This window comes from Furipterus horrens, unplaced genomic scaffold, assembly GCF_987537825.1.
Source record: "Furipterus horrens unplaced genomic scaffold, mFurHor1.1.pri manual_scaffold_7, whole genome shotgun sequence".
Lineage (NCBI taxonomy): Eukaryota > Metazoa > Chordata > Mammalia > Chiroptera > Furipteridae > Furipterus > Furipterus horrens.
In genome coordinates this window covers 80,548,014-80,570,452 of record NW_028327177.1, presented here as the reverse complement: position 1 = coordinate 80,570,452, position 22,439 = coordinate 80,548,014, and the positions used below count along the sequence as shown (strand labels likewise).

At 40.4% G+C, this 22,439-nt stretch overlaps 1 protein-coding gene across 1 annotated transcript; it reads left to right on the top strand.

Moving 5' to 3' along the window:
- Nucleotides 1-230: 230 nt before the first annotated feature.
- Nucleotides 231-21,578, top strand: ARL6IP5 (ARF like GTPase 6 interacting protein 5). The gene is made up of 3 exons (XM_090283852.1): nucleotides 231-580; nucleotides 18,435-18,652; nucleotides 20,655-21,578. The coding sequence occupies exons 1-3, from the start codon at nucleotides 405-407 to the stop codon at nucleotides 20,825-20,827; spliced, it is 567 nt and encodes a 188-aa protein (XP_090139978.1). The 5' UTR covers nucleotides 231-404; the 3' UTR covers nucleotides 20,828-21,578.
- Nucleotides 21,579-22,439: the final 861 nt, after the last annotated feature.

Here is a 22,439-nt window from a genome sequence, read left to right as displayed (position 1 = left end):
GTTGACATCTGAACAGCTGCAAAAATTTTCCCCAAAGTCCAGAACACGTTCCTAGGGTTAAACACTCAAAAGGGATATTTTGGATTTCCAGGGAAGGCGTTGCTATCTTTCACCAGATGGGATTTCCGCTGGTTCCTTTCTGTCATTTTGTCTCTGTTATGCACTCAGCCCCTTATTCTGTCACGTGACCCCAGTTTTCCTGTAACCAACCATTTAGAGCCCATAAGGAAGTAAAGAGAAGAAAAAACGCCCTCCCGCTTCCAATTCCCTCTGCTCCGTTGTCGCCAACCGTAAAGCCGGCCGATCCAGGGCCGCTGTCACCACTAAACATTCAGCTGGTTCTGTTGCAGCCACCGCCGTCGCCAGATTCCAGAGGCGAAGAAACCTACGCGGAGAGACCAGACATGGAGGTGAACATCGCACCGCTCCGAGCCTGGGACGATTTCTTTCCAGGCTCCGACCGCTTCTCGCGGCCGGACTTTAGGGACATTTCCAAATGGAACAACCGCGTAGTAAATAACCTGCTTTACTATCAGACCAACTACCTGGTGGTGGCTGCCATGATGATTTCAGTTGTGGGGTAAGTGGGGCCCCTCCGGGGCACTGATGGGGGCAGCTCGGAGGGGTTCGGGGGCCAGACTCTGGCCCGCGGAAACGTGCAGCACGCACGGCGCTGGCCCGGGCATCTGCAAGCGGCCCATCCCTGGGAGACTGTGCGCAGGGCGAGGCCGCAGCAACCTGGGGTCACATTTTCCTTTCCTTTCCTCGGGCTGAGACATGCGGCGGTTTTAACGGTAAGAACAGTGTATCGGGCGAAAACAATGACTTTTTCAACCGTGCTCCGATTGGGGTCTTGTTGGGAGGAATGTCGGTAGTGGCCACCATCTTTTAAAAAAGAAGAGAAAGTGGTGTAACCCTATCCTGGGACTGGATTCGGACTATGCCCGCTAGGGTTCGGCAGTGTAGGAAGGGCATTAAGGAGGCAACGCACTCAGGCAGTGTCTCTGCTGTGCGTGCCATTGTACAAGGGAGCTGAAGTTGGGGTCAAGCGAGGGCTGTTCCCTGGGGACGCATCGCCCAGTGTGGGATGAAGGCTCCCCTGCCTCTAGAAGTGGGGTCCTTAATCTTTTTCTTCCAGGAGTTGGCAGGCATGGCCACTTTCTGTATTTTCACTTCTTAGGCTGTGTTCTGTGTATAGAAGGCCTTTTCAATACCCGATCTTAAAATAAAAAGTGTCCCGTGTTATATACAGTTTCACACGTGCACACATGCCTGCTCTGCTAGGATCCACCTTTTCGTGTTTAAGAAATGTTTGCCTCACTTTTACAGGATGGGAGGGTGATATTCTAGACCTTGCTGAACCCATACATCTTGAAAGAAAAAGCTTCCCTCAGACTTTATAAGGAACTCACTTGCCATTAAAGTGTCTGATATTTCCATTTCAGAGTAAACACAGGGAGAAGCAAGCTGGCCTGGGAGGCACGAGAAAACCAAACTTGGAGGGAGTGAGAAAGGGCAAATAGGGTGGTTTCTTAAGTTGGTTTGTTGTTCTTTGACTTATTTATTGAGTTGGTGAGGTTCTCAGAGCATGGAGAGATCAGGTAGAGATGAATTCTGGCCCAAGGGCACTGACGGTTGTTGAGAAGCTCTAGGACCAAACATAACGCATGGAGGGGAGAGTTCACAATTTCTCGGTGTGGTTTAGAGTAGTCACCCTGATGCTCGTCTCTGGGGTTGGATGGACAATTACCCAGATCCTCGTTGTGTGTTGTTTAAGGACCTGCAATCTCTGATAAGGGTTTGGTGTGTGGAGGGCAGGGCTCTGAGCCAAGGTGGTAGCAGAAGTTAAAATTAGTTGGTGTAGAACAGGCCAAAGGCAGCTGCCTTCTGAAACTTCCCCTGTCTTTATGCTTGAAGCTTATTTTCTAGTCTGTACACTTAAAAATAAATAAATAAATAAAAATTAAAAAAAATAAATAAAAGAACAAAATAAGTAGTAAATAGGATTGCATATGTTATTTTACTTTCTTTTCTCTTTTTGTAAAGAAGTGAGCAAGGAATCTTATCTGGTGATCTAATCATGGGTTGTTTTTTGTTTGTTTTTAGATAATTTCAAAAATTTAGATGGGGCAAGGTTTGACACAGACCAAGCAAATGTATCAAAAACAAAACAAAACAAGCATACAAACAAAAAAAAACCATTGTTTTTCAAAGAGGTGTACTGCCCAGACCAGACACAGCTCAGGTGACCTTGCTGGAATTTATTTTTCCCTGGAAAGGCCAGGGCCCTTCCTTGACTAAGTTCAGCTCACTTGTGGTGTCTTAGCCCAGTAACTCAGGCAGTTTGAGATGTTTGCCCTTCTCATTCCCCTTTTCAAATGGGAGATATTGGTTGGCAGTGAAATTTTCGAAGGTAAAAGTAAAAAGTAGCCATGTTTACTTTTTATTCTTATTTTTAAAAACTTCTAAAAGTACAGGCCAGTGGTAAGTTGTTTTGAAAACTGTGTAAAAAATGTGAGATTTTCTTGGTAGCCCAGTAAAAACTTAATGCATGACCTTCAACTGTTTTGTGTCTACTAACACACAGAGTCTGTAGTTTTTCCTATAAATTTCCCTTTTCTCCCTTTATAATCTAACAATAATAATTTACTTTCATTCCCTCATACAACCCACTGAGATGAGGTATTATTATTGTATTATTAAACCTGAGTCTCAGAGATGTTAAATGACTTGCTCAAAGTCACAGACTCAGAGTTGTGCTCTTAACTACTATCCACCTTCCTATAAGTCATTAGGTTTAGAATTATAGTCTCTTAAAGCTGGAAGAAACCAAATATCTTCAGTGTCAGGGAGCTTAGTTGATTCTGGAACATTTCTCATTCTACAGAGAACTCTCTTCCTGATGAAATCAGTAGATGAATGGGGTCAGATTGGTGCTGGAGGCTGTTGATTTGGATCCTCTTTACTGGCATCTGATAATTCTCTTGATATCTTGTTAGAGTTGTGTGAAAATATGACCTGGCTGTTTACTGAGGAAAGGACCCTGTCGAATGGTGTTCTTCAAGGGTGTTCTTCTGTCCCCTGCTGGTGAGGAGGGACCTCCAGGGCAATGTTGGAGGTTTCTAAGTCTCAGCTCTGACCTCTCTTGTGTTGAAAACCTGCTTGAATGAGGTTAGAGAGGGCCTGCAGGAAGGGAGAGGGAAGACCAAGAGGATATCCTTTAACTCCAAAAACACTTACTCTTTGCTGTAAAATAGGAATTAAATGACTTACTTAATATAAAGCTAATCAATTCCCTGCAAATGACAACACTGAAATGTTAAGTGTTGTTACTATAGTAAGTTCTAGGTTACAGGCATATTTAAAATTCTCACAATTTTGGTATTGGGCAGAAGTTTTAGATCAGTGGTTCTCAACCTTCCTAATGCCGCGGCCTTTTAATATAGTTCCTCATGTTGTGGTGACCCCCAACCATAACTAAAGCATAGTGATTAAACACAAAAACAATATGTAATTATATACGTGTTTTCTGATGGTCTTAGGCGACCCCTGTGAAAGGGTCGTTCGACCCCCAAAGGGGTCATGACCCACAGGTTGAGAACCACTGTTTTCGATTATGGGTAAACTTTAGTGTTTTGTCATAATTGCAACTTGTGTTTCTTATAAAACTTTGCTTCCCTTGAAGACTTGAGTTTCCTTTTGAGATGCAGGCATCACCTCAGAAGAGATTGAATGACTTAAAAGGAATAACATGAATCACAAGCTGGAGAATGTCTGTTTTGCTGAAAATGGCTTTGCGTCCTTTAAATTCAGAAGGGAAAGATGTCTGAGACTGAAGAGGACATTACTCACCTTTTCCATCCTTGTCACAGACATCTCGGCACCAGATAATCTTTTAACCTCACATATAGTGATAGAAGTTTGTGACTATTTTTCTTTTTCTGTTTTAATTTTTTAAAGATTTTATTTCTTTATTTTTAGAGAGAGGGGAAAGGAGGGAGAAAGAAACGGAAAGATAATTGATCAGTTGGTTGCCTCTTGTAGGCATGTACCCTGACTGGGAATCAAACCAGTGACCCTTTGGTTTGCAGGCCAGCATTCAATCCACTGAGCCATACCAGCTAGGGTGTGCACATCTATTTTTAAAGTGAAGAGCAAAGGCAACATTTAATAGGACTTGCAATTGAAGTACTAAGCATGTGATATATTTTAGTTTTGGACAGGAATTTCTATGTGCTTAATAGAATGCCAAAAGCTGTGAGTTGGAGAAATCTGTGGAACAGCATATTTCCCTCTGGGAACTTGTTAGAAATGCAGACTCAGGCCCCAGACCTATTGGGTCAGAATCTGCATTCTAATAAGACTGTCGGATGATTCACAGGCAGTGACAATTTAAGAAGTAAAAGTCTGGCCTGGTTCAAAAGAAACACTGAGAAAATTTAAACAAACATACCTATCTGCCCAAGTGTCACCTTCAGAGATTCTAAATATATAGCCCTTGGCTGGGTCCAGGCCTCTGCAGTTTCATCTTAACTCCTCAGATTATTCTGATATATGAGGGGAGGATCCCCTCAAAAAACAACCATGGCATTACCTTCTGGAGGGTGAGCCCCTTGTAGTACAGGCTTTCCCTGCTAGGTGAGTGTTCTAGGAATCCATCTGTACCAGTGCACCAGCTGGTGTTGTGAGAGGCTGTTTTCCACTTCAGTGAATTTTTTTTGAAGACTTTTCAGTGCCTTTGCCCATTTCATGATGAGTGACTTACAAGTGCACCTGCCCACACCACGCTGAGTGTTCAGCAGTTTTTGACCACAACAGCATGACCTCAATGCCGGACCCTCCCTATTCACCCAATCTCGCTCCAAGGGACTTTTTTCTTGTTTCCCTGTGTGAAAAAAGTCCTCAAAGGGAAACAATTTGCAGATGTGGAAGAGTTGAAACAAAAAATGGCAGAAGCACTAACAGGTATCAAAATCAACGAACTTGCAGCCTATTTTGAGCAGTGGAAAAAACATCCCGATAGGTGCATTTCATCAAATGGAGAGTACTTTGAAGGTGACTGAAGTTTAAACATGTAAGAATAAATACACAATTTTTTATAAGTAAATTCTGGGGTTTTTTTGGTCCCTCCTTGTACACAACCAAGTTGAAGTTGAAAGGTACAGATCCCATTCAGCTCCCCAACTTTCACAAATATAAATGCTTTAGATCATGTGGCTAATTGGAACCAAAGCTGCTAGTAGCAGCTTCCTTTTTTTTTTTTTTAATTATTTATTTATTTATTTATTTGTTTCTTTATTTTATTTTATTAGAGAGGGGGAAAGGAGAAAGAGAGGGAGAGAAACATCACTGTGTGGTTGCCTCTCACTCGCGCCCCCATCTGGGGACCTGACGTGCAACCTAGTCATGTGCCCTGACTGGGAATCGAACCAGTGACACTTGGCTCGCAGGCTGACGCTCAATCCACTGAGCCACAGCAGCCAGGGCATAGTAGTAGCTTCTTTTATTGATATAAAATGAAATACTTTTCCCGTTTAATCATATTGCAAATATTCTAAAGCTCCTAATTAACCAATTTTTCCTGAATAGTTGGTTGATTCTCACAACATCTGTGTTACTTGCAAATCTTATTCTCACAAACTCCTCCCTGTGAGTATTTTCTGGTGTGGCATCAAAAGTAATAACTATACACAGAATTTTCAAACACATAAATCCCTCCACTGCATCTCCAGTTACAAAGGCACTTATGATTGATTGTTTACACACATGCCTTTCCTTTAAGAAAGCACAATGTAGCTGCTAAATGAAAAAGTCCATTATTTTCATAGAAAGTATCACCTTGTGGCCTGTTACTAGAGGGTGAAAACTAGAGTTATTCTTTTATGCATTCAGTTGCTTGAGACACAAAGAATTTTCTGGAAGGCAGATAATTCTCTCTGAGAAGAGCATTGCTGTAAACTTTTAAAAATGAGTGTGGTCCCATAAAATGTTCTAGGAGTATGGCTACCAGCCTCTGGTATTGAAGAAATGGTTTGGGCCCTGGCTGGGTGATTCAGTTGGTTGGAGTGTTGTCCTATAGACCAAAAGGTTGCAGGTTTGATTCCTAGTCAGGGGTCAGGTCATGTACAAGACACAAATAATCAGTGTTTCTCACATTGATATTTCTCTCTGTGTGTGTCTCTCTGTCTCTCTGTTTCTCTCTCCGCATTTCCCTCTCTCTAAAATCAAGAAACATATCCTCATGTGAGGATTAAAAAATAAAAAATGAAACCAAGTTTCCAGTTGGTAGAGGAAGAAAATAGTAAGAAAGCCCTGGGATACTCTGGATGAGAATGTATTAAAACATTTGCATGTGAAATTAATTGCAGCCTGTTCATGGTAAAACCTAGTGGAAATGTTCTTGAGATTAGTCAGCTTCAGCACCAATTCTGTGACAGCACTTTTATTTGCATTGCTTCATTCTTTCACTCCACAAAGTGTATGAAGCATTTACCAGCCTCACTGACAATATGCCAGGAGATATAGTGGAGAATGAGACAGCTGTGATTCCTGCCTTCATTGCATTTCAAGTCTACAGGGGTAGCAGGATAACACTGAACACATCAGAATTAATCTTTATACAAGCGTAGCAAACATACAAAAAAACACACTTAATATAAACATGCATCGCCTTCAGTCTGACTACCTTAATGTCCCTTGTACATTATGATTCTAAATTCCAAAGCTCTCACATGTTGAGAATGGGAGGGGCATTTAGTATGTGGACAGGGGGAAAGGTTATTAAATTTTACTTGTCACCCTTCTACTCAGTTCAAGGAATATTTACTGAGCACCTACTTTGTGGCAGACACAGTGTAAGCCCTGAGGATACAGGCAGGAATACTAGTCCACTCGGCCTTCCCAAATCCTCCCAGAATTCATCTCTTTCAGCCTTTCTAGACCCCTTCATTTGTTCATGAGGCAGAGCCCATGGCATGCTGGCATAGGTCTTCCCCTGGTAGATTATGTGTTACTTCTTATCACAGAATTTTAAGAGGCCTATACACACTCAATACAATTTTAATCTCAGATAATTTGCAAAATTTGTCATCTAATAAGCATTGTCTTTTGTTAAATCATCTTCTGACACTACGTAACCTTGTTCTTCTTGACTTTTCCCCACACACTTTTAAAAGATTGTATTTGTTTACTTCTGGAGAGAGAGAAAGGGAAGGAGAAAGAGAAGGAGAGAAACATCAATTGGTTGCTTCTGGCATGCCCCCAATCAGGGACCTGGTCTGCAGCCCAGGCATGTGCCCTGACCAGGATGACACCGAATCCAGTGAGCCACACCAGTCAGGACTCCACACGCTTTTTAAAAAACGTTCCTGGCCACTGTCAGCAGGACTTGGTAGTTTCTGTCCCTTTTACTTATGTAAGGATTTACAGTGATTCTGGTTAAGTGTGCAAAATGAGTGAGCATATTTTGGATTCCTGGTCCCTTTCTTAGAGGGCAAAAGCTCTCAATGAATTTATTAGAGGCAGAGAGCTCTGTACAGGAAATCTAGTTCTAAAAGATGAACTTGACCTACCCATTTAACATCAAATTGAGCAGCACTATTGGAAATTTATTATTTTCCTTTTGGACAAATAAATTCTATCCTTTGTCACTCAGCTTCAGAATATTTACCCATAACATGGTCTCTTGTTTCTTGCAATGAGTGTGGGTTGTTTTAGGGAACACTTTCATGTCCATGATCTTAAGACCTGCAAGCTGCTTCTCCATTCTGCAGGCATTTACCATAAAGACCTCCCAGCCTTCCTGCCCATGGAGCATGCATATGGACACACCTGGGAGGCAGAAAGCCTGACTGAAGTGGAAAACGGACTCAGGTTCTCCTTCTCATTCTAATCAGCTTCGATTCTCAGTGCAGCTTCCCCTTGTCTCAGAGGAAGAAAAGGAAAAGCAAATTGGGTGTTAGTAGATGGTAAATAGAGAGGAAACTGCTTGTACAAAGGGAATTTGTGTCACTAGACTCCTGAGCATTTGGCTATCCCCTGTCTTCTCTCCCCTGCTCTGTAAGAACTTGCCATGTGACAACAATTTAATTTATTCTACTAAAAGTATTCAGAAAGAACAGTTTGTAAATGAATATCTTTTCACTTCAGTTCTAAAGCATTATTTGTTTTAAGAGTAAACATGAGTTCCTAATTGTTGAAGGCAAATACATGAGGGTTTATTATACCATTCTCTCTACCTTTGTATATGTTAGAAATCTGCCATAATAAAAAGTTTAAAAAGGATTTGTGGCATTCTAATCAGAGCCTTGTAACTGACTGCTATTTGAAGCTCCTTGCTGTGGGGAGTATGAAATATATGACTTCTAACCCAGGTCCAATCTGTTGTTTGTTAAGAATAAAATAAACAATTAGCTTGATAAATGCAAAAGAAAACATGGAGGTTCAAAGCTGTCTTACTATAAATACTCTTAACATGCTGGTGACTGCCAGGACAGTGGATTATTTGGATATGAGTGTTTAGTTTGTGTCAATTACCGAGGGTGCAATAAATTTCAGCACACAGCAAGTGTGCAATAAATACCATGGGACACCCCAATTCACTGAGTAGGAAAATCTCAAGGTTATGTTACTGTGACCTTTCTGTGTTGAAAGAGACAGGCTTCTGTCCCATCTTAACTGCTCCTGATCATTAGGCCCAGAAGACACTACTCACACTTACTCAAAACTGGCTTGTACATTTACATTTATATTTTACAGTAGAAATTGACCTTGCCAAGAGAGAAGCCCATGTTAAGAAACCAACATAAGCGCAGAAGACTGTTGGGGTTATCTGAGGTATCCAAGAACAAGAGGGGCCTGTATAGACAGATCTGTGGGACATGAATCCCGCCCTGGCCCTCAGCTTGCACTAGTGACAAAATTTACAAATCTCATGATCATACTGAAATAATTATTCCTTACATTTGCATAGGAGTTTAGATGATTTCTCTTACTTTTGCTTTTTTATTTGTTTCTTTCAGCTCTGTGAAAGCACAAAGACAAGAACTAATTCTCCAGTAATATTTAGTGTCCGATGAGAATAATAATGATTTCTCCAAGATAAATCTGACATTACTTAATTTGCAGCCTTAGAAAGTTGGTAGGCTTATTTAAATAACACGAAAATATGCTAGATTCTTACTTAGCTTTTTTCATTCTTTCAGTAAATATTGAATACTGGTTCTGTGCTAGGTGCTGGGGAGAAAATGTCACAGTCCCTGTCTTCATGGAGCTCAATCTGTAGTGGGAGACAAAGACATTCATTCAATACTTATTCAAATAAATGTAAAATTGCCCAGGGGTAAATGCTGTGAAGAAGAGCATATGGTGCTCCAACCAGGTCAGCTCAGAGGGACTAAGAGGAAACCGAAGAAGCTGAGATGTGAGGGAGGTAGGAGGGATCAGGTAGAGAACTGTTTGTGCATGAGCCTGGGAGGGCTAGAGGCTGGGTGAGTTAGTTCTAGGGATGGTTAGGAGCACCAGCGGATGAAGTGCAGAAGCTGGGGAAGGCAGCCTGAGAAAACTGGTGGCCAGAGCAGATGCTGGCCTGAAGGCTCCCTCACACCAGTTGTGAAGAGCACTCTAACTGCTGCTGACAGATGCAGTGAAACCAAACAGTAGGCCTGACTTTCAGGCCCCTCTTCCTCCTCCAGCAAAGGCCTCCTGTTGTGGGTACAAATCACACAACTGGGTGCAGCTATGGTGACAACAGGGATGGTACCCTGCAGGGCCTGGTACATGTATGAGGAGTTCTGTTTTTATTCTGAGAGCAATGAGAGGAACCCACAGATGAGTGGGTTCCTATTGGCCATGATCCCTCTGGCTGTTGAAAGACTGTGAAAAAACATTAGTAAATTGCCCCCTCTCCCCCACTTTCTTGGTGAGTCAGGCGTCCTTAGGAGCCTAATTGCAAAAATAGCTTTTTGTGTTAGTATATTGGAGTTTAATATAAAAGCTGCTCCTACTGCTCAGGAAATATTTTGCTTCCTCTTTGGTTCTTGACATCGCAGCCTGAAAGAAGCTACCAAATATGCCCTTGAATTGATCTGAATATCTGTTTTGGTAAACTTTTATTGCCAACTCTCCAACTGGTGGCCTTGGGACAAATTTATTAATTTGTCTATTCCTTGGCTTGCTTTTGTGTATAATGAGATGGGTTTTCAAGGTCTCCCCAGCTCTCAAATTCTGCGATTGGTCAAGATATTTTCCCTTCAGTGGCTTGTGCCAGCTCTATAGCTATAGTTAGCTGAATCATGCTGCAAGTTTAAGGCATGTGTCTGCACTTGCTAATAGCCACCTTCCTTCAGGGAGAAACAAGAATGCTAAGGGATTTCCCAGAATGAACCTTAGTTGTTTATCCCAACTAATAGAATGGGGTTTCTTAGAATGGTAGGGGGTGGGGAAGAAATTCCTGAGGCTGGTTAACAACACAGAATGGCTTATATTGTCACAATTACATCAACTGGCATCTTTCTTTTTTTTTCTCCCCTGGATCCCTTTGAATATGTTTCTTCACTTCTCTAGGCCTCAGCTTATTCATCTGTGTAATGGGACTGAACTGATTCATCTTTGAAGACTCTGCTTCAGGCTTCATGGTGGGATTCTAAACCTTTTTACAGCCATCAATGATTTCAATAGAATTTTTAACTATTACATTTATTTACTACCTGAATGGGTGAAATGGGATATATATGTCTATAATTATGTATTTTTATTTTTTTATCTCACAATAGAAAAAAATACATACGTTATTTTAAATTTATTTTTTATTTAAGTATAGTTAGCTTATAATATATTGCTTATATTAGTTTCAGGTGTATAATATAGTGATTCAACATTTTTATACCTTACAATGTGATCACCAGACTAATTCTAGTAATCATAGGTCACCATGTAAGCTTGTAAAAATATTATTGACTATATTTCCCTTCACTTTTCATCTACCCTAGCCCCTCCTCTGGTAATCATCCCTTTGGTCTCTGTTTCTGAAAGTCTGTTTTTATTTTATTAAACTAGGTCCTATTTCCACCAATGCCAGAAAATCACGCTTTTTCTTTCCCTCTCTGCTGTTCTTCATTTCTCCCTCCTTCTCTCTCTCTCTTGCTGGTATGTGCGTTTATTTGCTCCAAGTGCAGGCAAGTGCCAGGGCATTGGAGTGGTATACATTTTACCATTTCTTGGAATGGAATTACCCATAAGCACAATAAGGAAGAAAATTATTTCTGCTCTGAGTAACTTTGTTCATTTCTCAAGCTTAGAAACTTGATTACTTTCTAATTATAGATTGTGGCTGGGCGTGTTGCAAACTCAAACCAGTTCTATCTCTTTGCTCTGTTTTTTTTTTTTTTCCCATTGAATATGAGCAACAGGAACAGGTGAAAAGCAAATCTGGAATGGCTTGAGTCAGGCCTGGATATTTCATTGTTCTTTGTCCTTGGCTTAATTTAGACATTCAACCCAGATATCTACTTTACTTGTCTAGAGGAAAATAAGAAAAGCTTGGTATGCATCTTATTACATTCTCACTTCATGAATTAATAGGTATTCTAGAAAGAACTGAGGAGGAGACGTTTGACATTTTGCTGCCAACCAATCCTCTTCTATATATATTTTATGCAAAAGTTTCCTGAAACTTGAACCCTCCACTCTAGTTCTTTGTGTTAATGTTGGTCTTTACTTTTCATTACAGCTCAGAAATATTTGGGTGAGTTATAGGTAAACATCAAGGTTTATTAATATGTGAGAGTTTCTGGGCCTCTCCATTTAGTCTCCCCACCACCTGCTGAAGAGGATTTTATTTATGCACTGTCCAATTCTTCCTTTCCAAAGGCCTATAAGGAAATTTTTGTCTTTCTCCGACCAATTATGGGGTTAAGTCAGGAGGTAGGGTATAACTCACATACAATTTTAAGAAAAGAAATGGGTCTTCAGGGTGAGATGGTGGTGTAAGCAGACATGGCTTGCCTCTTTGCACAACCATAAAGATTACAACTACCTCAAAAACAAAAACAAAAAAACAACCAGAACTTCCAGAAAATCTAACTCCATGGAAGTCCAACAATCAAAGATTTAAAGAAGAAATATTTATCCAGACAGGTAGGAGGGATGGAGCTGGGGAGTTGGTACAGAAAGGACACGGTGTGGCAGAGGCGAGGTGACTGCGGCAAGGCAGTGGAATGAGTGGTCCCACATTCATGTGTAGCAGAAAAAACCAGGAGGGACACCTATGGAGCAATCCCAGCCCAAGGCTTGACCATGTAGCTCAGGGTTCCAGCACTGGGAAAATAAAGCCTCATAGCTTCTGGCTGTGAAAACTAGTGGGTTTGGGGTGGCAGAAGAAACCTCATGTCTGTCATGAGGGTCCATTTAGAGGGCCTCTACAGTCCTAGAACTTACACAAACCTACCCACTCAGGGAACCATCACCAGGGAAACAGCTAGAGTGGTGCCAGTCACATATGGGAAGCAGGTGAAGTGATGGAAAAGGGGCAAGTGCCAAGCAAGCAACATTGTTCCCTCTCTGACCCCTCCCCCACATATAGTGCTACAGAGCAATGAAATGGGTCACGCTGCACTGACGTATTCCTAAGGCTCAACCCCTTATAGGGTAACAGGTGAGTCAGCTCTACCTAATAGACAGAAGCAAAGATAGGGAGGCTATCAAATTGGGGAGACAAAGAAGTATGGCCCAAATGAAAGAAGAGATCAAACCTCTAGAAAATTAACTAAGTGAAAAGGAGATAGCCAACCTATTAGATGCAGAGTTCAAAACACTGGTGATAACGATACTCAGAGAAATGGTTGTGTATGGCAAATGCCTAAGGGAAGAAATGAAGGCTACAGTAAGTGAAATAAAGAAAAATCCAAGGGAACCAATAGCGAAGGAAAGGAAGCTGACATTCACATCAATGAATTGGAATATAAGGAAGAAATAAACAGTCAACCAGTACAGAATGAAAAAATAAGAATTCAAAAAAATTAGGATAGAATAAGAAGACTCTGAGACATCTCCAAAAATCCCTACATATGAATCATAGGAATGCCAAAAGGGGAAGAGGAAGAACAAGAAATTGAAAACTTATTTGAAAAAATAGTGAAAGAAAATGCTCCTAACTTGGTGAAGGAAATAGATGTATAAGTCTAGGAAGCACAGAGTCCCAAACAAATTGGACCTAGAGAGGCCCACACCAAGATACGTAATAATTAAAATGCCGAAAGCTAAATGCCAAAAGCTAAAGATTAAGAGAGAATCTTAAAGGCAACAAGAGAAAAGAGCTACCTACAAAGGAGTTCCCGTAAGACTATCATTGTATTTCTCAAAAGAAACTTTACAGACAAGAAGGGACTGGCAAGAAGTATTTAAAGTAATGAAAAGCAAGGACCTACAGCCAAGATTACTCTATTCAGCAAAGCCATCATTTAGAATGGAAGGGCGAATAAAGTGCTTCCCAGACAAGGTAAAGCTAAAGGAGTTCCTTATCACCAAGTCCTTGTTATATGAAATGTTAAAGGGACTTACTTAAGAAAAAGAAGATCAAAACTATGAACAATAAAATGACAACGAACACAATTATCAACAAATGAATCTAAAAAATAAAAACAAAAACACACTAAGCAAACAACTAGAACAGGAACAGAATCATAGTTATGGAGATCATATGGAGGGTTATCAGCAGGGATGGGGGAGGGGGAGAATGGGGGGAAGTGTACAGGGATTAAGAAGCATGATTGGTCGGTACAAAATAGGGAAATGTAAAGAATAGTAAAGGAAATGGAGAAACCAAAGAACTTACATGCATGACCCATGAACTAAGGAGGGGGGAGGGTAGTACCAGTTGGAGCAGGGCAAAGGGGGAAAAATTGGGACAACCGCAATAGCATAATCAACAAAATATACTTTAAAAATTACAACTAAAGTATAGAACTACCTTCACTCAGAGCTGTCAGAAATTGAGTTGAATGGAAATCTGACAACTATGGAATTAAAGAAACCACATCCATCCAGACAAGTAGGAGGGGCACAGATGTGGAATGGGCTGGTCCCTCACCCATGTGTGGTTGATAAAAATTTGGGAGGAATCTCTTGGAATCAATGAGTCTCAGCCCCATATCAAGCCCCCCAACCCCAGGGTTCTAGTGCCAGGAAGATAAGTCCCCACAACTTCTGGCTGCAAAAACCATCAGGGATTGATGGAGCCCCAAGCGGTTCCTCTTAAAGAACCCACCACAGACTCACCTACTCAGACTCACTTCCTCTGAGCTCCAGCCACCAGGATAGTAGCTTAAAAGGCAGCAGTGGTATACAGGGAGAAACTAGAATGTCTGGCATCAAGATGAGCAGAGGCCATTGTCCCTTTTCTAAACCTTCCCCCCACAGAGCTGGCAAGCTCTTAAGACTCCATCAATCTGGCTAATACTGTTTGACCTGCCTTGGAGATCCCCAGAGATTCTGCCCCACCCAATTTACTGGCCTATCCAAGCTGCTTTTCCATATGACCAGCTGTAGTTGGCTTATGCTTCACAACTTCTGAATCCTCTCAAACAAGCAACAGCTGGACTCAGTGAGCTCCAGGCCTGGCACTAGTAGCAGCCAGCTTAGATTCACAGCTTGGGTTTGCCTGGGAATTTCTAAGCCCAGCACAAGTAGCAGGTATCTCAGATTACTTTGTAGCTCAGGCAGGGTGCTCCAGGAACATAGGTGGGGGCTGACCTTGGCCTGAACCACCCAGGAAACCCCAGCGCCAGTGCACCCCGTAGACAGCTATAGACACATCAGAGCACCACCACCCTGCCCCTGCACAGCTGATCCTTCACAGAGGATGGAGGTTAGTGGTTGGTGGTCAGTGGTCACAGCCAATCCTTGCAGCTGACTGGCCTGGGTAAATCCCTCCCATTGACCTGCCAACAGCAACCAAGGCTTAACTATAACAGGAGGGTATACTCAGCCCACGCGAAGGGCTCACCTTAAGTACCCAACTTGGGTGAAGGGGAGGCTGTGCCACTGAACCCAACAGGACACCTACTACATTAGGCCATAATATGAAGACACAGTCAAAGCAGCTCTACCCAATACACAGAAACAAACATGGAGGCTGCCAAATTGAGGTGGCAAAGAAGTATGGCCCAAATGAAAGAACAGAACAAAACCCTAGAAAAAAGAACTAAATGAAATAGAGATAGCCAACCTATCAGATACAGAGTTCAAAACTGGTGGTCAGGATGCTCAGAGAAATGATTGCGTTTAAAGCCACAAAATAAAGGAAGAAGTGAAGGTTATACAAAATGAAATAAAGAACTATATACAGGGAAATAACAGTGATGGGGAGGAAGCTGGGATTCAGGTCAACAATTTGGAACAAAACAGAACAGAAAGAATAAACAACTGAAAAAACAAGGAGAGAATTAGGAACCTCTGGGACAACTTTAAACATAACAACATCTGAATCATAGGGGTGCCAGAAGAAGAGGAAGAGCATGAAATTGAAAACTTGTTTGAAAAAATAATAAAAGAAAGGAAATAGACATACAAGTCCAGGAAGCACAGAGAGTCCCAAACAAGTTGGATCCAACGAGAACCACACCAAGACACATCATAATTAAAATGCCAAAGGTTAAAAATAAAGAAAGAATCTTAAAAACTGCAAGAGGAAAGAAGAGAGTTACCTACAAAGGAGTTCCTATAAGACTATAATGTATTTCTCAAAAGAAATCTTGCAGGCAAGAAGGGGCTGGCAAGAAGTATTCAAAGTGATGAAAAGCAAGGATCTACAACCTAGATTACTCTATCCAGCAAAGCTGTCATTTAGAATGGAAGGGCAGATAAAGTGCTTCCCAGACAAGGTAAAGCTAGAATTCATCAACACCAAGCCATTATTACATGAAATACTAAGGGGACTTATTTAAGAAAAAGAAGATTAAAGCTATGAACAATAAAATGACCAAAAATACAAATCTATAAACAATTGAATCTAAACAACAAATTAAGCAAACAAACAGAACAGAGATGAAATCATGGATATGGAAAGCATTTTGGTAGTTGCCTGATGGTAGGCAGTTGTGGAGGAATGGCTGAAGAGGCGAGGGGATTAAGAAGTACAAATAGGTAGTTACAGAGTAACCATGGGGATGTAAAGTACAATAGAGGAAATGAAGTAGCCAAAGAACTTATATGCATGACGCTGGGACATGAACAATGGTGGGGGGGATTCCCTGAGGGAGTTGGGGGTGGGGATGAAGGGGGCCAAGGGGGAAAAATCAGGACAACTGTAATAGTGTAATCAATAAAATATAATTTAAAAAATAAAATGAAATGAGAAAAAGTACAGAGAGATTAACCAGATCCCGATAATAAAGAACTGGGGCTAGATGTTGGGAAAGCTTGGGGCAGGGAACTAAGTTTTGAGTGGGAGAATGAGCAGCTTCACTGTGTGTATGAATGGAAATTGTGTTAATGTTATTAAAGCCATGAAGTAAAGATGGACTGTTGTAGTTGGCTGTGCCATGCCTGGGTGTGGGGCTGGGGAGCAGCCCCTTATATATTTTTATACTTTCTTTTTTATATGCTCATATTGTTTCTGATTACAAAATAATTTACTAATTGGAAAAATTTCTACTCTGAGCTGTATAACATATAATCTACCTTACAGATAAAATGTGTTTTAGTTGCTTTTACCCATATACTACTAATGTCTTTCATATTATTAATTATACTTTGAGTCAAAAAATTGCTGTATATACCATCATCTAGTAAATTCTTGACCATATAGGTTATTTCTAAAAGTTTTTAATTTTAAGTATCACTAATGTGAATACTGTTGCAACTCAATCTTTGCATTTTTATTTATTTCCTTAGACTCTATTCTAAGGAGGAGCTTTATTGTCTTGAAGGGTATAACTATGCAACTTTTGAATGAAATAAGCAATTTATTATTGTAGGCTTTAATTTTAAATTATGTACTAATACTCTTATCACTTTAATTTCATGTAGTTTAATAGAAATTAACTTCTTAAAAGCATTTTTGATATTGATTATATCACTGATTTCACCCATTAAGGTATGCAATACTTTCACTCGTATTAGAAACTATTTAAAATAGCTTTTACATTTGAAGAGGTATCCTACATGTGAATCTCAACATGAGTACGAATCTTTCCTTTGTTCTGTTTCAGAGACAGTAAGCTCTTGGTCTCACCTTTCATTATCTTGTCTTCCCCATCCCTCACTTCCAAATCAGTCATGGTGATATTTAGAGCGTGATGAAAACTCATTGACAATCTTTGTCCTTCTCAAGTAAATTGTTCATTAGGCTCTTGTGAGGGTAAAATGTTAGTAATTTGTTGCACTTACCACAACTGCATTATTAATGGTTTCATGTACACAATGCTTTGGGGTAGAAGTGGGGGCTACAGTGCCCAGACATTTTCGCTTATGAAATAGTTGGCCTAAATTTCCTCCTCATAATGTGTTCCCCCATTATTAACAGTAGTGTAACCTTTGGCTCATGTACCAATGGATCTGAAAACTCTGTATTTGGAAATCCCAGTTGATAACTCATTTCCTAACTATGCTCTGGGCCTTTTTAAGGAATTATAATGAACTCTCTATGCCAGGAGTCATAATCTCAAATGCCTCCATGACTAGGCTGATTGGATAAGAGAGCAATGCAGGACATTTATTAGAAAAACAGTGAGTAATAGCAGCTCACTTGGGCCTCTGTGTCAGAGATGCTGTGGTGGTGGGGACTGAGGCATAATGGAGATTAATTGTTCTATCTGAACAGGAAGGCAACTCCAGCCCTTGTTGACTCATGAGAAGGTGGGCCTAATGTGGTTAGATTTTCTTGTTTCCAGGGGAAGCAAGAAATCCCAAGTTTTATGGGTTTTTTAAACATTGAGATTCAAGTAAAAGTTTTTAAACACTACATTTCGAACACAAATTTGACTCTAGACTGGATCTAGCCCATGGAGGCCATTGTGTGACCTCTATGCTACATTCCTTTATCATGGCCATTTCTATGAGGATTTAAATAAGCCTTTAGAACTCAGAAAATACAATTTAATGTGTACACATAGCCCCTCCAAATGATTGGTGTCTTAAATTTTAAGTCTTTTAAAATTGTGGGCCTCTCATGAGATGAACTGATCTGTTTGGTGGGAGTCAAACTGCTTAGATGTGAATCTTAGCTCTACCATTTTCTTACCTCTATACCTGAGTTGCTTCCATTGAGAAATGAACGAATGGAATCTATCTCATCAGGTTCTGAGGGTTATATGAGCAATTTTGATAAAATGCTTGATAAATACTAAACACTCATTTTTATTCCTCCCCTTCCTCATCTCCCTATTCTTGCTGCTATTATTTATGACTTACCCTCCCTCTTTTTTTTCATATTCCAGGTTCCTGAGCCCCTTCAACATGATCCTTGGAGGAATTGTGGTGGTGCTGGTGTTCACGGGGTTTGTGTGGGCAGCCCACAATAAAGACATCCTCCGCCGGATGAAGAAGCAGTACCCCACAACCTTTGTCATGGTGGTCATGGTGGCCAGCTATTTCCTCATATCCATGTTCGGGGGGGTCATGGTCTTTGTGTTCGGCATCACTTTTCCTTTGTTGTGTAAGTGAACCTGAGTTGACTTTTCTTGTGAAAATGTAGGAGTGATTATTCAGTGGGAATTACAGAACTTGTTTCTTATTTGTGTTGGCATGTCTGCAAAAGTATCAGAATTTTCTGAAATACCAGATCAAGGTCTGGTAATACATTAATTCTACAAATATGTATCAGGCATCTGCTTAGTACCAGACACTTCTGGAGGTGCAGCAGCAAGCAAGAGAAATACAAATGTGAAGTCACATGCTGGAAAGTAACATAGTCTGCCCTGGACTCCAATTTGTCTAATATTAGAGTCTGCTCTCAATCTTTAGGTGCCGTTCACACTGCACACTTCCCTGACTCAGGAATGAATGTATGTCATTTGGAAGTAAACTACTTAACTCTACTACTCAGAAGATCATTATTGGTGTTAAGTTTTATAAGCCTATAGAAATAATTGGCTCAGAATATATATACCAGGCCCTCCAATTCTGGCAAAGAGAACTAGATATTTTCTAAGTTTTACATGCATTTTTTTTCACTGAGATTCCAAACACATGAAGCCTGAAATAAAGAACAGATAAAATTCAGTCTCATTAGCAGAAATCTGATTAAAATTCTAGTGCATTAAGTGACAAGAACATCCCTTTAACTTTTAACAACATTTCACATGTGCATTAATTTCATTAGATAAAATCAATTGCTTGTTTGGGGTTGTGTTAGATTAAGCCCAGAATATTTATAGATGAATCCCACACAGTATTGGACAAAATATTTAAATCAGCAAATTCAGACTTTTTGAAATATTCTTCAAGTTTTTCTAATGTGCTAGAGGCTTAGTATTTCAATGATTTAACATTTTCAACTCAGAGTTTTTACAGGCCAGTGTAATGAAATTGATTTCTATTTCTAAGCCTGCTGGAAACCAGCCATGTGGTTTGGACCAGGTATACTATACAGGCTGTGGTTCACATGTCTATAAAATAAGGAAATTAGACAAGATCAATGATTCCCAAACTATGATAATTGTGAGAATCAATCAGGACGTGCTCTAAAAACATATATTTTGCAACCACATTTCTTGGACATCTTGATTCTGTGGGTTGACAGTGGTGCCTTCTAAACCCACATTTTAAAAAATTGTCTCATATGTTTCTAATGGCTAGTGTAGGTTGGGAACCTCCAGATAGAATGCATATTAGTTTCTCAAAATGAGGGTCCAAGATCACTTGTATCAGAATCATCCAGAGTGAATGTGAAATTTTACATTCTACATGAGTCTTAACAGTCTGAACTGGGGGTGGGTGGAGTGGAGACTTGGAATTTGTCTAACAAGCTGCCCAGGTAATTTGCACGTACACAGAAGTTTCAAAATCGTTGGTGTTGATCACCTGGGGTGCCTGTTTAAAATACAGAGTCCCGGGCCCATTCCTTTGAGGTTCTGACCTAGGAGAGGGGCCAGGGAATCTGTTTCTTAATAAACAAACGGGTAATTCCTGATGACAAAGCAAATTTGGGGAACATGAGGGTATATTAAATCTATGAAACTATTAGTTTTTATCTATAAATCTTTGGAAGACTGTATTTGGTCGACTCCACCACATGCTTCCTGTAGGGAACACAACGCAGTTAGATAATCCCAGAATTGAGCTTGAGTTCCTTTCTGGGAACCTCGTGGAAGGTTGATTTGTCTGCAGGTTTGGAGTTTTGTGGACTTACTTTGAGAGTCAGTGCACTTGTAGCAGCAGGAAAGTGATGGTATTGATGCGGGGCGGGAAGTGTGGTTGCCAGGTCAGTGTCCTTCCTCCTGAAGACAGTCCTTTCCTTCATACAGAAGGAACACTTTATGTATGACTTGATGGAGAGCTTTGTATAAAGCTTATATGCAATCCAAGGGGCCATTGGAGGGTTTAGACTGGTTAGAGAACCATGCTGGACTCTGGTGAAGGAGGCTGGACTGAAAGAGAAGAAAGGGTGGTCAGGGGCTGTGAAGGAAGTGGGCTGACCATGTCTCACCTCTCTGCAGTGATGTTTATCCACGCTTCACTCAGACTGCGGAACTTCAAGAACAAACTGGAGAATAAGATGGAGGTGATCGGGCTGAAGAGGACGCCCATGGGCATTGTGCTGGATGCTCTGGAGCAGCAGGAAGAAAGCATTGGCAAACTGGCCGACTACATCAGCAACGTGAAAGAGTAAATGCAGCCGACCCAGTGAAAGGCTGCAACAGAACACAAGTTACAGTTTGCCCTCATCTGGACCCACTTTCCATTTGTATTTTTGAAGTGGGAGGGACATACCACCAAGCATCGATGGCTGCATGCACATGTCAGCCAAACTGTTAACCTCTCTCATGTTACAGAGAGAAGGCCTCAGAAACCGAAAGAAACTACCCTCCTAGTATGTATTAAGTTTTAGCTATGTTTATCAAAACTGGTAGGAAATGGAGTACACTTATGTCTGTAGGGGAATAAAAGAAAATAGAATTGCGCATTGTACAACAATACTGTTATCTTGGGGAAAAAGTAATTGTAAAGTGTCAAGGCAATTGAGTAAATGGAAAGACTGTTTGAGTAGACAATGACTTACTTTAGCCTGTTGAATTTCCTCAGCATCCTCCACAAAAAATACTCCCAAGGATTATATGTGGGCTATAAATTAGTTCAGTTTTTATTGTACTTTTAAAATCAAAGATCTCTATCACTTTACCTCCTGTTTGGCATGCAGTGGAAACAGGATAAATCAGTTCATATTTTGTTTACAGATATAAAGGTAACTGTTTAGCAAAATATTTTGTGAACTTTTGTAAATTTTTGAAATGCTAGTAATGTGTTTTCATTAGAAGGTATTTGTTGCAAACTGAATGTCATCTTCCTTAAGGAGATTACAGCTATGTAACCTATATTATTCTTTACATTCTTCTTTAAAAAAATAAAGCAAGTCATGTTTATATTGCATATTTTTTGTTGTTATGGTAACAAAAAGATGTCCAAGATAATGGCTCCTATATTTATGTAATTTTTAGTTTTTAACTGAAAAATTTAGAAAAAAGAAAATGAATGTGTGTTTTAATTTCTTAGGGGCACAAAGAGGACAATAGCTGATTTTTTGAAATCCTAAAAGCATCTTTATTTGTTTTTTTATTACCTTTTAGTCCCTTTATACCTCCCTCCCCTCAGCAATCACCACACTAACTGTCCACAAGTCCTTTTTCTTTTTTTCTCAGTTCCCCTACCCCCTAACTCCCCAACCCCCAAGTAGCTGTCATCTGTTCTCCATTTATGGGTCTGTCTCTGTTTTGATCACTAGTTCAGTTCATTAGATTCCACATATGAGTGAAATCATATGGTACTTGTCTTTTGCTGACTGTCTTATTCACTTAGCATAATGTTCTCTAGGTCCATGCATGTTGTTGCAAAGGGTAAATTTTTCATTTTTTACGGCCACGTAGTATTTCATTGTGTAAATGTCCTGTAGTTGTTTTATCCACATATATATTGATGGACACTTGGGCTGCTTCCATATCTTGGTGATTGTAAATAATACGGCAATGAACACAGGGGTACTTATGTTCTTTCGAATTAGTGTTTGAGGTTCCTTCAGATACATTCCCAGAAGTGGGATTACTGAATCAAAAGACAGATCTATTTTTAATTTTTTGAGGTATCTCCATACTGCTTTCCACAGTGACTGCACCAATCTGCATTCCCACCAACAGTGCACTGGCATTCCCCTTTCTCCACATCCTTGACAGCACTTGTTTGTTGATTTGTTGATGATAGCCATTCTGACAAGTGTGGGATGGTATCAT

What these genes read in the sequence shown, in the direction of transcription:
- ARL6IP5 (XM_090283852.1), top strand. Translation starts at nt 405, where the DNA reads ATGGAGGTGAACATCGCACCGCTCCGAGCCTGGGACGATTTCTTTCCA. An exon ending in ATGATGATTTCAGTTGTGGG is followed by an intron (nt 581 to 18,434) that starts GTAAGTGGGGCC and finishes TTCATATTCCAG; the next exon opens with GTTCCTGAGCCCCTTCAACA. An exon ending in CATCACTTTTCCTTTGTTGT is followed by an intron (nt 18,653 to 20,654) that starts GTAAGTGAACCT and finishes ACCTCTCTGCAG; the next exon opens with TGATGTTTATCCACGCTTCA.